This window comes from Helicoverpa zea, chromosome 13 (genome assembly GCF_022581195.2).
Source record: "Helicoverpa zea isolate HzStark_Cry1AcR chromosome 13, ilHelZeax1.1, whole genome shotgun sequence".
NCBI lineage: Eukaryota > Metazoa > Arthropoda > Insecta > Lepidoptera > Noctuidae > Helicoverpa > Helicoverpa zea.
Genome location: NC_061464.1, coordinates 5231773 through 5245423, shown reverse-complemented (window position 1 = coordinate 5245423; position 13651 = coordinate 5231773). Strand labels below are relative to the sequence as shown.

The window sequence follows — 13651 nt, the reverse complement described above, 5'->3', positions numbered from 1 at the left end:
CCGGACAACCCAATACCCCTTCGTAAGACTGGTTTATGTACTGGCTTCTGCCTACCCGTAACGACTGCCAAAGATGTTCAATGACAGCCGGCACCGATAGTTTTAATGTGCCCTCCGAAACCCAGTCATTGGTTTCCAAGATATAATTATCATTTACAGCATAATAAACTCGCTCGCCACACAAACTCGATACAATAAGCCGTTCCCCTTTGCCGTGTAACCAATAATAAAATATGCTAATATTCTCAGGCTTCGGCGCGCCAATGCCGCAGACAAATTGGGGACGAACCTCCGCGCTAATATACGCTGCCTTTGCTGTTCCAGCACACTTTTATTTAAGTAAGTCTTGAACTAATGTGCTACATATGTTCTCTGGGATACCTACATGAAAAAAGACAAAGGAAGACCTACCTTTTCATAGAATAAGCCTTCTGGGCCTTTTTGCAACTATCGCTCTCTGTGCCCCAGTAAGGCATCGGACTCTTCCCATACGCTCAAGGCAGATTGGACAAGATCAGATCAGATTCAGATCTCAGTTTTGAGGCATCCACAAAAATGTACCTATTCCTTTCCCGTAAGTCATTGATGTCTAAAATACAATGGAAAGTGACCATAACTTTGGAAAAGTTATATTTGGATTTGTCTGAATAGAAGAAACTTAGAAGAAACTACCTACCTACCTACCTACTAGCTTTTAAAAGAAAATTAGTTTTATGTTACCATTGACCTATTTAAAACACTCTCCCTCCTTCGTTCGAGGTGGTATAAAATAAATCATGTTTCAGTGTTAAACGCCAGCCTATGTATAGTGGTACGCGTTCAAGCTTGCCTCAATCGGCTGAGATGTGACCCGGACAAGCCGGACACTGTGCTACATAATGAGACAGGTAAGCTATAGTACATAATATTATGTATAGTGGAAAGTTCATAGGTTAACCCTTCGGACCACTAAGTTTACCTGCGTTGGGGTATCTACAAACCCCCATGTTTTGAAGCGATTGCCTCAAAAGACCTTTAATAGACCCAGTTTTCAGTGAAAATTGTTAAAATAGACTCTTGGAAGTCGACGTTAAAAGAATGACACTAATGTATAATTGGCTCCTGCACCGTAATTACGTAGTTTTCATCAGCATGCGACGTTTTATATGAATAAAATGCTGTGATGAGAACAAAATTGCACCGTCTGTGTGTGGCACCATCATAATGACATCGCCAGAGAAAATAGCAATATTTTAAATAGCAACAATAAGTTACACGCTATAATTACATTGTATCATAATAAAGCCATCAGGGGCACCTCAAACAGGACAGTTTCAATTATAAGCTTGAATCTGAACACACAACACAGAAAAATCCAGAAATACTATTTAATAACTGAGATACTCGTACTGCATGCAGACACAAAGAAAAGACTGAAGGAAAAATAATTATAAGATATGCAGCAATCCATCATTGCTTCTATTGGATTATTAGGATTCTGATATGATAATACTACTAGTATAAACCAGTGCAAACAACGAAGCTTCCGAACTTTATTCCCTTACACCTTCTCATGAATCTCATGAGAAGGTGTAAGGAAAACACAAGAAAAACAAAAACTCAAGTAATGTACGGTTAGGCATAGAAACCTATATTACCTTTACAAAGTTTAGTGTATTGTCAAATGCACTGTGAAAATGCAAGTAATTAAATAGGCAGAAAACAAGACTCCAAATATTTTCTGAGAAACACGTTTGAAAAAGATCTACAACACTGCATAAAATCAAAGACGAGCGACTTTATTTATTGTTATTATTGTTTAACCTTCGTATCACAATTTCGTCGTGTATTTGAATAATATAATGCAGCAATCCATTCATCAGTCGTAGCGCCCACAGCTATCAGAGATCTACGGCCCGTTGGTAACGGGACAGTTGTGATATTACGCAATGATTTAATAATATACACATACTCCAAAACAACAACATACATATGTACCCCACCTCCCCCCACCTCTCCCCACCCATGATACTCTGTGTAAACCACAGAGTCCTTTTATATCGGGTGTGTCGTTCACAATCACATTAAATTCTATCACATATACTTTATGATATTCTATGGCGAATTGTAAAAAAAAATAACCTAATCCATTCAGTGGTTTAGCCACAGGAGTCATTTTTCGTTTTTATAATTTACAACATCATGTGTAAAGCAGAGATAAAGTTAGGAGTGTCGAATGTTTTGATCAGTTGACAGCTGTCAGTTTTCAAGGGAGAATTAAAGTGGTTTGTAATGACTGACTTTTATATGGTGTTCTAATTTTCTTTCAACATTTTTATTCTATTTACTTTGTTTGAAAAATTCATTTTTTTATTTTTACGTATTTTTCTTTTTTCTTTGTGTTAATGGACATATATTAACCAGTATATTAACGCATTTCATTTAATGTGATTATGAACGACACACCCGATATAGGTAGGTATGGCCGGCAAAGCACATAAAATTTCGTGCAAGCGATTCCGATGATAGGTAGGTAAATAGGCAAACACCTTTGTTAGCTAACCTTAAACAAAAAATATATTTTTACAATATCGTCATTATCATCACGCAGAACAGGTGGACTAGCGATTTCAGACTTTTATGTCCGGTTTCACAGAACTAGCTGAAATGCATCTTGCTGTTACTCTCAACATTCAGAGATACTTTACTTAGCATATATTGTGTAGAACCTACAATATTACATATGTAAAGTAGCAATGCCCAATGTCAAGTTAATACGAATTAACCCTCTCATTATTTACCACGATGCATGTTCCCAGTGTGATGTTTGCGCACCAGCCAGCGCTCAATACATTCTCATTACAACGGAATATACGGTGGCGAGCATTCGTTAATGTGGCAATATGGCGGTCGGTAAATATTTAATCGTCTGCCTTGCTGTTTGCTTATTGCTTACTGTGAGCCAGTTAATGCGAAGTGCAGCCGATGTCACACACACCTGCGAAATGGGGTGTTACCTACTCGTATTTTGAATGCATTCGTCATTTCTATTAGTACAACTACAGACACTATTTATTGTCGGATAGATTCTTTTCACACGAGATAAGCATTTATTTAACTTCCCCAAAATAAATAGGTAAGCAGACAAGAACTGGATTGCCTGCTTACAAATTTTGAAGGTAGGTAGGTACCTAGCTATGCTAATATCAGGCGCTGTTGACCTCAATTTATAAATTAAAGACTTGAAGAAAGCAGATTAAAAATTAACTAAAATTAGAATTTTCTTTTAGGCACAATTACTATTAAGCTAGCTCGGCTCGGGCTCGGGCTTTACCCAAAGTAAACCAAACCATGCCTAAAGCTATCTCCACATCAATTTGTTTAACACCTTTTCTCTCCGTATAAAAGCTCCACATTCCCGTAACAATATCGGTTTAATGCAACGCAGTAGCGGCTCGCCGGTAATTAAACAAAGCATTAAGTGAATTACAAGCACTTTTCACAGCTTGCGCCGCACTTACTGCTAATTACTTCAGAACGAGCGAGTTCGCTAAATTAGACCGAGTATCGTTTAGCTAGCTAAATACTGATTGTATCGAACACGCTATTTTATTTGTTTGGCACTATTCAGTTGTATCGTAAAGATAAGCTTTTAATATAACAAAAACTAATGACGAAAAATGTAATAAAATTGATTGCTGTTTCATACCTAGGTACCTTCGCACAATAGGTACGGTCAGCATTAAAAGTTGATGAACCAATCCGAATTTTCAAAATTGCTCAGCGTAGTAAATGATCATCATTTCTTAAGTTGTATGTTCAAAAAAATTTGATGAATAAGTACTCTCGTATGTTATTAATTGCACGTTGTTTAGCAGTTTTGAAGATTGTGGATTGCTGGACTAATCGTCTATCTGGACGATTAGTCTTTTGAAGCTGACTATACAAATAAACACAAGGAATGTTTTTGGCGGATAGTTACGTACAGTCAGCGTCAAATAGTTAGTGACACTCAGGGTATTCAAATAAATAGACGTAACCAAAAAGTCAATAATATCGGTACAAACAAAGTTTCCATATTGTTGTCAACAATATATTCGCTCAAAAGGTCGAGACGTTTAAAATGTCATATAGATCGATTCAGTCAAACCGCCATAAGTATGGTTACAGTCATCTCGCCAATGGTATCCAAGCATTATGACTGTTCAAAAATATGGAACACATTAGAAAAATAAACTAGCATGTAAGGACGGCCGCACATGTCAGGTACCTGATTCGATTCTCCAATTGGAAACCCGATCGGAGGAGTCCCACATACAGGCGATTGATTGTATTCGGTTTCTACTCTCTCCAGTAGTATGCCAGAGCTTGTGGCGATTGTATCAAAGAACGCTTATAAAATAAAAAAATAAATTAAAAATAATGGAGATGACGAATTTCTATTAGCAACTCTTTTGTCAAAAGAATGTAAGAATGAAAGAAAAGAAAGCGATGCTATTGGGTATACACAGAGATTGTACAATACCCAAAACGATGTACCTATGTACAGGCTGTAGTGGTGAGCGTGAAAACCATCTGCGACGATAAGCTCGCATGGAACCGCCGGAGCCCCGCAGCGCCGGAGCCGTGACAGAAGCCATGCTTGCTGCATGTTGCATGTTTGTTTCCATGCTGCATGCCTTCTTGCATGCTTCGCTTCAATCAGGTAACATTGTGCCCGATCGGATTATGCAATACCCTCGCTCCGCTACCCTCCGTTTACCCCTTGATATCTTAAATATACATTTCTGATTACTATTTAGGAAATGTATAGATTTCCCAGGAAATGTGTCTAATGTAATTTATTTTACACGTTTCCGGGCGCTTTTAAGAATTACATAGATTTCCTAGGAATTATATACAATGACGGATTACATACATTTCCGTTAACATATATACTCGTACTCATTATCAATGAGGTTTACATCTATTTCCAGTCAGCTATTTATTGCATAAATTATAAGTACCTACTTATCGTAAACGGCTATGCACGAAATTATTTACAAAATAAAAGACATGTCTATGACGTCATGCTTAAAATGAAAAGGACAGCAGAAGTTTCTATCCCTTTCATTTTGTGAAATGTTGGCGTGAGAAATAATATTTAAAATATAAAGGCGTAAAGTTTATTTTTCTAATGTATTCCATATTTTTGAACAGTCATAATGCTTGGATACCATTGGCGAGATGACTGTAACCATATTTATGGCGGTTTGACTGAATCGATCTATATGACATTTTAAATGTCTCGACCTTTTGAGCGAATATATTGTTGACAACAATATGGAAACTTTGTTTGTACCGATATTATTGACTTTTTGGCTGCGTCTATTTATTTGAATACCCTGAGTGTCACTAACTATTTGACGCTGACTGTACCAAGTAAAAGTTTGAACCTACTACTGTTAGAAATGAATACTTAGATAACGAATAATTGCAGCACAAACATTGCTACCATTTATAATTATCTATATTTTTTTATGTTTCAGAAAGCCCAAACTGCAGTCGAAGCTCGGAGGTTCTCAAATCACCCACTAGAAGAGGAGTTCGTAAGAAATTAATGGTAAGCTGTTCCAGATGAATATTACTGTATAGACTGTACTATACTGTATTATAATCTTCCTAGTTTTGGACCAAGAGATCATCATTCTTCGATACTGATCAAAGTCCAGAACGCAGAATTACTTTTGCAATTCGGGAAATGTAGGTACCTAGCGATAAACCTAAAAAAGCCATTTGCAATAAAAAAAAAAAATTACATTCATAGTATTTTTTTGCGGACAGAGGATTAAAAATTAAAACCCGTTCTCATTTATATCTCCAAATCCCTACGAGCAGAACAAATTCTGTCGATCGATACCAGACACAATTTTGTCTTGCATCAACATTAATCCCGTGCTCTAACCTTTTCCAGCGCTTACTAGGTATGCTCAGCGTTTGTCGCTGGACTTTCCTGACAGCCGTTCTCTACTACCTCTGCGGAGCGGTGGCGTTCGGATGGGCACGGGAGAGGAAACCCGTAGACATAGCCATGTTTCCCGTCGAGTTTACTACCACCGGGGGCTTGGATCGGGTGAGTATTCTAACAAATCAGTATGCCTTACATAAATAATTATGAACCTAAGACTAGATGACCCAACAAACTTCGTATGGTTTAAACCTTCTCTAGTCCTCTACAAACATTTTAAAACCAAGTCAAGAATAAGAGGACCAAAAATTTTATAGAAATGGTAGTCCTGCTCCCTCTACTCCTGTCCTGTTTTGCACTGATTTAGAACACTTTATTTCAGTAGCAAGATAACATTTTACATATTTAGGTGCCAAGTAATGAGCGCATTTTACAGCGAAGAACATACATTCAGATAACATAATATATTATTATGTTCTGCGCTCTAAAAGGCGAGAATAGTATAAAGACAGCAGGTGAGACAGTTTTACCCATCCTAATTAAACAGTCATATTTTTTTCAACTCGCTAATAAAAGCCAAGCGGTTCCTACTGAGATTTGTCTATATTTTTTGTCGTCTATTAATTTTCAGGTAACGGGTTACGTGCGGTTCCTGTACGGCTGGTACGTGGAAGGCGCAGTGCTGCTTCTGTCCTGCGGCTTGACCATGCTGAGGCAACAGGGCGGTTCGGTCGTCGCTTATATAGCCGAGAAGTATAAATTGTACGAAACTCAATGAGGTAAATGATGTTCAGTATTCGGTGAAATTAACAGAATTGACACAAACGTTCACAATAGAGACGGCCACAGGTGCGTATCTCAGACCAAGATGCATCAAAAAAGAAGTTAACTGTGTTTTCTTCTAAAAATAAATCTCGCCAATTTGCGACTTAGCGTCAGCGAACAAAGGTTTTGCAAGTAGGTTATAATATTACAATAAAACAAAAGTTGTAAGTAATTTGTTCTTTTATTTAACTACCATTTCCTACGCACTAGTCAACGGCTATGTACAGCTTCTTTGATTATAATATTACTTTGTGAAATGTCCAATAAAACATGAATTTTCAGACATCAAGACAAATTATAATATTTTCATTATATTCGCAAGTCTAAAACGAAATGTTTACTCCATTCATCATTGTATCACAGAATTGTAAAGGAAATACAAACGGCTCGATACCTATTTTTGGTATAATTAAATATACATCAAAAAACAAAAATAAAACATTCTCATTAAAGCGAAGCGTGAATTTTATAACCTATTTTTCGAAAAATTTCATATTGTATCAGAGCTTTGCTGATAAAATTACGCGCTAACTTAACATTTATTGATATTCGAATCACGAAAACGTGAAGAATTTTCCAAAGATAAAAATGTTGCATGTTACAAACAAACTTACTTTAATTAGTATTATCATGCAATAAAAGCAGATGTATCGCGATACCAACCCGCATACATTTCTGCGCAAAAATTATCCATTTATATACCTACTTTGTGCTTTGGAAGAATATGAGAGAAATTCCTAGGCGTAGTAAAATAAACAAAAAAAGGAATAAGGGATAAAGAATCCCCATTTGGTTAACAGGCATTTACAAAGGACAAACATTTCTGAATATTTTCTGCCATTATACATGTAAAAAGTGCGCATATGACAAAAAAAATCTTACTCCCTTATTTATGGCAGATCTGGCAACATTTACGCCACAATTTCATCAGCAAAGCACTGTTCCCACATTAAAATACACATAAAGTATAGTATTGGCTATCTATCCCTTGCTCCTTTTAGATTCCTCGAGTACTTCCTCCTCGGTAGACGCTCCTTCTAAGGACTTTTTGTCCTTAATGGCCTCTTTAACAGCATCCACCATGTCTATTTCAGATATCGACATTTTCTTACCTGAAAATTTTAAATAAGAATCAACGATACATATGGGTTTTAGTAATCAATGAACTATAAGGAAGAAATCTAATGTTTTCTGTACTTTGAAAACTAAGATATTTCTTTACTGACACTCCCATTCGTGGGGGCGAAGAACGTAGATAGAGTATTACACTTACGAATTTTCACTTTCTACTACACTCTGTATTCATATATTTATACATAATAATATGAATGATAATGATATTTACTGGTAACACTAACAATATTTACAGCATACAATGAGTTTCATTGTAAAATGAGCTTCTATTACTATGTATTTTACATATTTTAGTTACATAAGACTCCAACTAACAGATATTTAATTATATTGGAACTTACAATATGCAGCTCTTTTACTGTATAATTTAACCTACGAAAAGGTTCACATTAGACCTTTCATTATTTCTCCCCCATTGCTCCTGGAAACCAATTGTTTATGACTATTAACTGAACTTCGATATCATTTCAAAATATTTTTGCGTTCTGTCCTTAAAACCAGATATTCCATTAAATTTTTTTTTTTTTTTTTCAAAAAAACATGTTCCATTCTCCCAACTATGTTGTAGGTCTGCTACCAATCTAACTGGGTGCAGCTGAGTACCTCATGTCTGTTTTACAGACAAACATGTACGAGTGTTCAAACGAATGAAAACTTGTGAGCCAAAGTTCTTAAAAGATTGTCAATACCTATTGTTGCAACAGTAAACTCATTTTTTATTATTCGTAATTCTGTGTAGGAATCTAATTTGCTATAAATGAATTTCTCGAGGTCCCAACATATAACTGATTTATCTGTCTAGATTTCTTGAATATTAATTCTCAAATTGTGAAGATGTGAAAGTATCTCATAAAATTTCGTGTAGTGAATTTAAAATATCTGGATTATAGCATGATGGTGTAGGGTTTTAAAAGGTTCGGAATGAAACAACATAATAATTTAAATTGCATGTATTCATAAAACAGGCTACAATTATTTACAATATCATTGGAACTAATGTATGACCATCATACTATAACCTGTAGACTAGGCCTGTCAATCTCACAACTCTCATAAACACACTTTCATAAATAAATAAGCTATATGCACAACATATACATTAAATAATTATATCATATAGAAATAAAGGTCCCTACCATCATATCATAGGTAAAAATATCCCATATAGCTTTAACATCATCATATCTTAGGGTCTTTTCTAAATTGGTCGGGTCGTACATAAACTTTAAAACAAATTAATAACAATATCATATCTTAGTCCTAGACTAAATTATAAATTTGCATATTGCAACTTATGTGTTACATATTATTGTATGTAATATATGTCATTTTATTGTGGAAGGCGTCACATTCGCCAGGTCTTTGCAAAGCTTAGCCCTTTATCGGTGGAAAACTAATAAACTAATCCAAACTTATAGCTAAGATAGTGAAAACCTTTTTGAGCATTGCTTTTAAGTAACTGTTAGGGGGATACAGGAACCATTCAAAATATTGAGAAAGTTCATTATATTTTATGCCATACATGGTTTTCATTGCATGGTACAGTATTTTCTGACCACTTAGACTCATCACTGACACAAAAAAACCTACAATAGAACCTCTTATTCATTCCTTGTACAATTCAGGATTCTGTTCCCTAGCCCTATTAAGAGCTCTTTCATACCCAAACGGCTTATCAATTTCACTTCCAGGTCTATCTTCAATTGCATTCACATAATCATTCACGCCATATTTGTCCTGTGGGTCAGTGACCATCGCAAGAGCACACGCTACAACAGCCATACAGAAACCAACCACAAAATAAGTTTTGTTAGCATTAAAAGTATCGCTTATACTTTCAATATACGTCCACACTTTCGACTTATTTCTATCAACATCGTCGGAATCGCGATTCGAATGGTGTATGTTTTCGGACCCAGTACCCTTTTCTGATTTACCGCCCGAATCACTGCTTTTTGATTTGTCTGTAAAATAAATGTTTTTGTCTATACACTTTTTTTATCTCACCGTGAGATTGTAGTTGAAATTTAGTCTGTCCTACCCTGTTTTCAGTAGTCTTATAAGCTATATTTGTGGTATTTTTGGCTTATTGTATTTAGAGTAAGCAAAGCAGTTTGACGGTAAGCTTCGTACTATTTCTTACCATCTCTATCGAGGGTGACGCCGTGTATCTGTCCGGGGGTATCCTCTTCAAGTTCGGCGTAAGCGTACATTAACGCCTTCTGCTTGCTCGACAGCGATTTTGGTGCCTGACGGACATAATATTCAAGTTGAAAACATGTACATAGTCAGGTATACAAAACCCAGTGATCAATGTGATTACGGCTTGTGTACAATTAAAATAAAATCATTTTTATAAATAAATGGAGCATACATTTACGTCTAATAGTAACATTGTAGTCAACTTCAATTTTTCATATAAAATATAGTAAGTTATATGTTTTTTTTTAGATTTTATTAAGAATTTGAAAACTCAAACTACTTTATCGGCGCTTATCCAAATTATTACTCTCAATAAATACTGTCACAACTTGGTTATAATCGCTGTTGCATTTAAAATCACAAATAAACCAGAACATACCTGTATTTTGATATGCACGTAGTGATCTCCGTAGCCATGCTGACTGACACGTTTCATACCCTTCCGCGACAGCCGAATAATGCTGTGTGACGACGTGCATGGCATTATCTGCAACATGCATATAGAGCTTAAAACCTCGGATCCAGTAGAGAACATTTTATCCCGCAACATGATGCGCAACACCCAATTCATTTGTGTCCCGCAACATTCAATTAGCTTCGAGAGCCAGCGCATGTGATGCACGTCAGTACGATGACCTTTCTCATCGAATGTTGTGGCAATCTCTACATTTCATGTTTACCAAACCACTGACTGACTAGTGTGCCAAGTAATTTTTGAGGGGCATGTCGAAATTTGACCCCTAATGTATGAGTATATATAGAGTTAAGAGTATACATATAAAGTTACACAGCAAACGTAACGTAATCATGATATCTTACTAAGCTGCTCCCAATTATGTTTGACTTCTCTTACCAGAAAAAAAGTACTGACCTGCAATGTGTGGTCTTCATATAACCCTTGTATCCTGACCGTGCCACCCAACAGTGCTTGGGCTACGGAAATCTGTAAACAATAACATCCTCATTAATTTTTTTCAAAATTATGGAATACTTCACATACACAGTCGCTACATAAATTTTCACATAACACTTTCATGGAATAATTAAAAATTCAGGAATGATTTTTAGTATGTGTACACATAAAAAAACACTAGCTGTTTCTGGCAGTTTTACTCACGTAATAAGTAACGATCAAATATAGCCTTTGTTACTCAGGGATAATTTTATTTATTGTATTATTTGAATGAACCATGACAAATATGCTGTAAAAGATGAATAAAAATTGGTGATAAATCACAAACAATGAGTACTAACGGTACAATCAGTGTGAACGTCTGGTCCGTCTCTTTGGAAGTAATTGGACTTTTCCACCTTGAAGGTGATAAATATCTCATTGTTGTTGCCGACAGCCATGCGGACAGTCTGACCATCTTCTACACCCGCTGGGACTGGTACTTTGATCTTTTTGCGTTGCACCTTTATGGAGAAAATATTAGTTGGCATTAATCACATTGTTAACAATAGAAATAAAAATCCATAATTGTAAATTGTGAGTGCAATCATTTAGGAAAAACAAAGCTATGAAAACATTTGATACTTGCAGAGAGATGTAATCCTACTTATATTATAAATGTGAAAGTTTGTGAGAATGTATGTATGTATGTTTGTTATTCAATCACGCAAAAACGGCTGGACCGATTTAATTGAAATTTGGTATGTAGATAGGTGATACCCTGGATTAACACATAGGCTAATGCTATTTTTATCAACACACCACGCGGGCGAAGCCGCTGGCGGAAGCTAGTTTTAAAATATATATCTATATTTGATTGAATTTATCATTTTCACAGAATGAATTGTTACATTAATTCTACTTTGCATAAAAGATATTAACACATTCTTAGTTTCATAAAACTTACCGACTGTCCCTTTCCCTCACACTCAACACAGGGGAATTTGATCAGCATTCGAGTACCATGGCAGTGCCGACATGTAGAACGCATCACGAATGGACCTGATCAATCAATGCTTATGTAAAAAGCTTTGCTTATGTATAAAACTTCCCACTTGCAACTATAACTTGAAATTTTAAAGTTTTTTCAAAAGATTTGACACTGTCAATTTAGTGAACATGACTAAATCTAACAGAGTTCACACAAAGTGACTTTGATAGAACCTACCTCGAGAGAAAGTCTCCATGCCAGTTCCATTGCAGTAAGTACATTTGATGGCCTTGGTTCCAGGCTCACAGCGAGAGCCTTGGCACTTGGGGCAAGTGTCCACAACGTTCACGTTTAGTTCTTTGTTCACACCACGAGCTGCTTCTGTGAACCGCAGATTCACTACCATCTGAAATGCAAATGAAAATGTATGTCTTAATAATTTTTTCATTTTTAAATTATACAGTATGTAAAATAAACTCAGTCCTATGTAATAAAGTGATGTTGTACAATCACATGATGAATTAAATTATAAAATTCTGAAAAAAACTTGTAACATAAAATATTTTCTTACATCACCTATTAACTGACATTAAAATATAAATATGTTTAACATACCTCTTGGGCTGCACCAAACCCAAACTTGGATTCAGCAAAGTCACTGAAAGCCTCACTCTTGAAGCCAGCGTCACCGAAAATCTTCCGGAACAGCTCTTCAGGGTCTATGGTAGACTTGTACTGCCATTGGTGCGTGAAGCCATCTGCTCCAGATGGACCACCTCTCATACCCATGTCATCAGAAGTTGTGCCAAAGGTATCATACTGTTTGCGCTTATTTTCATCAGACAGTATCTGAAAATAGTTTTATTGTATTGAACAATTGCTTAAAATATAACTGGCAGAGAATATATTGTGTATAGCATTTTGAATTTGGAAGAAGTTGATAAATAAATAGATAAAAGAAAATAAGGAAATTAAAATTCTGTCCTTATTTATAAGTTACTACTTCATAACTTAACTTTTATAAACGGTTTTAAACTGCTACATTATGAGAAAAGTGTCACTTCAATTCAGCTTTCCTACCTCATAAGCCTCTGACACTTCTTGAAACTTCTTAGAAGCTTCTGGATCCGATTTGTTTGCATCAGGGTGGTACTTCTTAGCAAGCTGGTAGTAAGCCTTCTTGATATCTTTGGCAGAAGCGTTCTTGGCAACGCCGAGAACCTTGTAGTAGTCAGCCGCACACAAACTGTTCGTCGTGTGAATAAATCGGTGCCTAGGGCCGACATTGTCTGAACGACGAAATTCAAAAGTTAGGTTATGTTTTACAAAATGTCAAAGTACATTCTAAGTCGACAACTTTTAGACCTCAAAATAAGCGGAAAAACTGAAAAATATTACGTTCAGCTCGAACAGCATATTGTTCATGAAATAAATGAAAAACCGGTGATGTAATGAAAGCATGTAAAACTTACAATTTTTACGTGCCACGGATAGTACGGCTATGGGTTGACCGCCTATAAAAGTTTTACAGCCATTACACCCATGCACATATCGGTAAGGAATTTTTGCGATACTATTACTGAAAACTGTACTAATGGTTTTTGGGTTCAAAAATCCTAAAACACTCCGATTTGGAGCCATCTTGAAAAATAAATGACAGATTGACAGTTCATTGACAGAT

The 13651-nt window shown here is 35.9% G+C and overlaps 2 protein-coding genes across 3 annotated transcripts in view; one reads left to right on the top strand and one right to left on the bottom strand.

Annotated features, from left to right (window-relative positions):
* The window catches only part of LOC124636033, a 23375-nt gene extending 16452 nt beyond the window's left edge, over positions 1 to 6923 (top strand). The window contains exons 3-7 of the mRNA XM_047171989.1: positions 250 to 339; positions 786 to 887; positions 5508 to 5581; positions 5933 to 6091; positions 6558 to 6923. Coding sequence (XP_047027945.1) covers positions 250 to 339; positions 786 to 887; positions 5508 to 5581; positions 5933 to 6091; positions 6558 to 6704 — 572 coding nt within the window. The 3' untranslated portion in view covers positions 6705 to 6923. The remainder of the gene's footprint in view (positions 1 to 249; positions 340 to 785; positions 888 to 5507; positions 5582 to 5932; positions 6092 to 6557) is intronic.
* Positions 6914 to 13651, bottom strand: LOC124635687 (protein tumorous imaginal discs, mitochondrial-like). 2 transcript variants are annotated; one of them, XM_047171638.1, is made up of 10 exons: positions 13443 to 13649; positions 13051 to 13259; positions 12586 to 12819; positions 12208 to 12376; positions 11947 to 12041; positions 11342 to 11503; positions 10959 to 11030; positions 10467 to 10574; positions 10029 to 10134; positions 6914 to 7863 (listed from the first exon to the last, which is right to left on the bottom strand). In XM_047171638.1, exons 1-10 carry the CDS (start codon positions 13609 to 13611, stop codon positions 7733 to 7735), a joined length of 1455 nt encoding a protein of 484 aa, XP_047027594.1. In that variant the 5' UTR covers positions 13612 to 13649; the 3' UTR covers positions 6914 to 7732. The 2 variants fall into 2 exon arrangements, with proteins under 2 accessions (XP_047027594.1, XP_047027593.1); XM_047171637.1 differs by lacking the exon at positions 6914 to 7863 and adding an exon at positions 8821 to 9849 and having other exon boundaries at positions 13443 to 13651.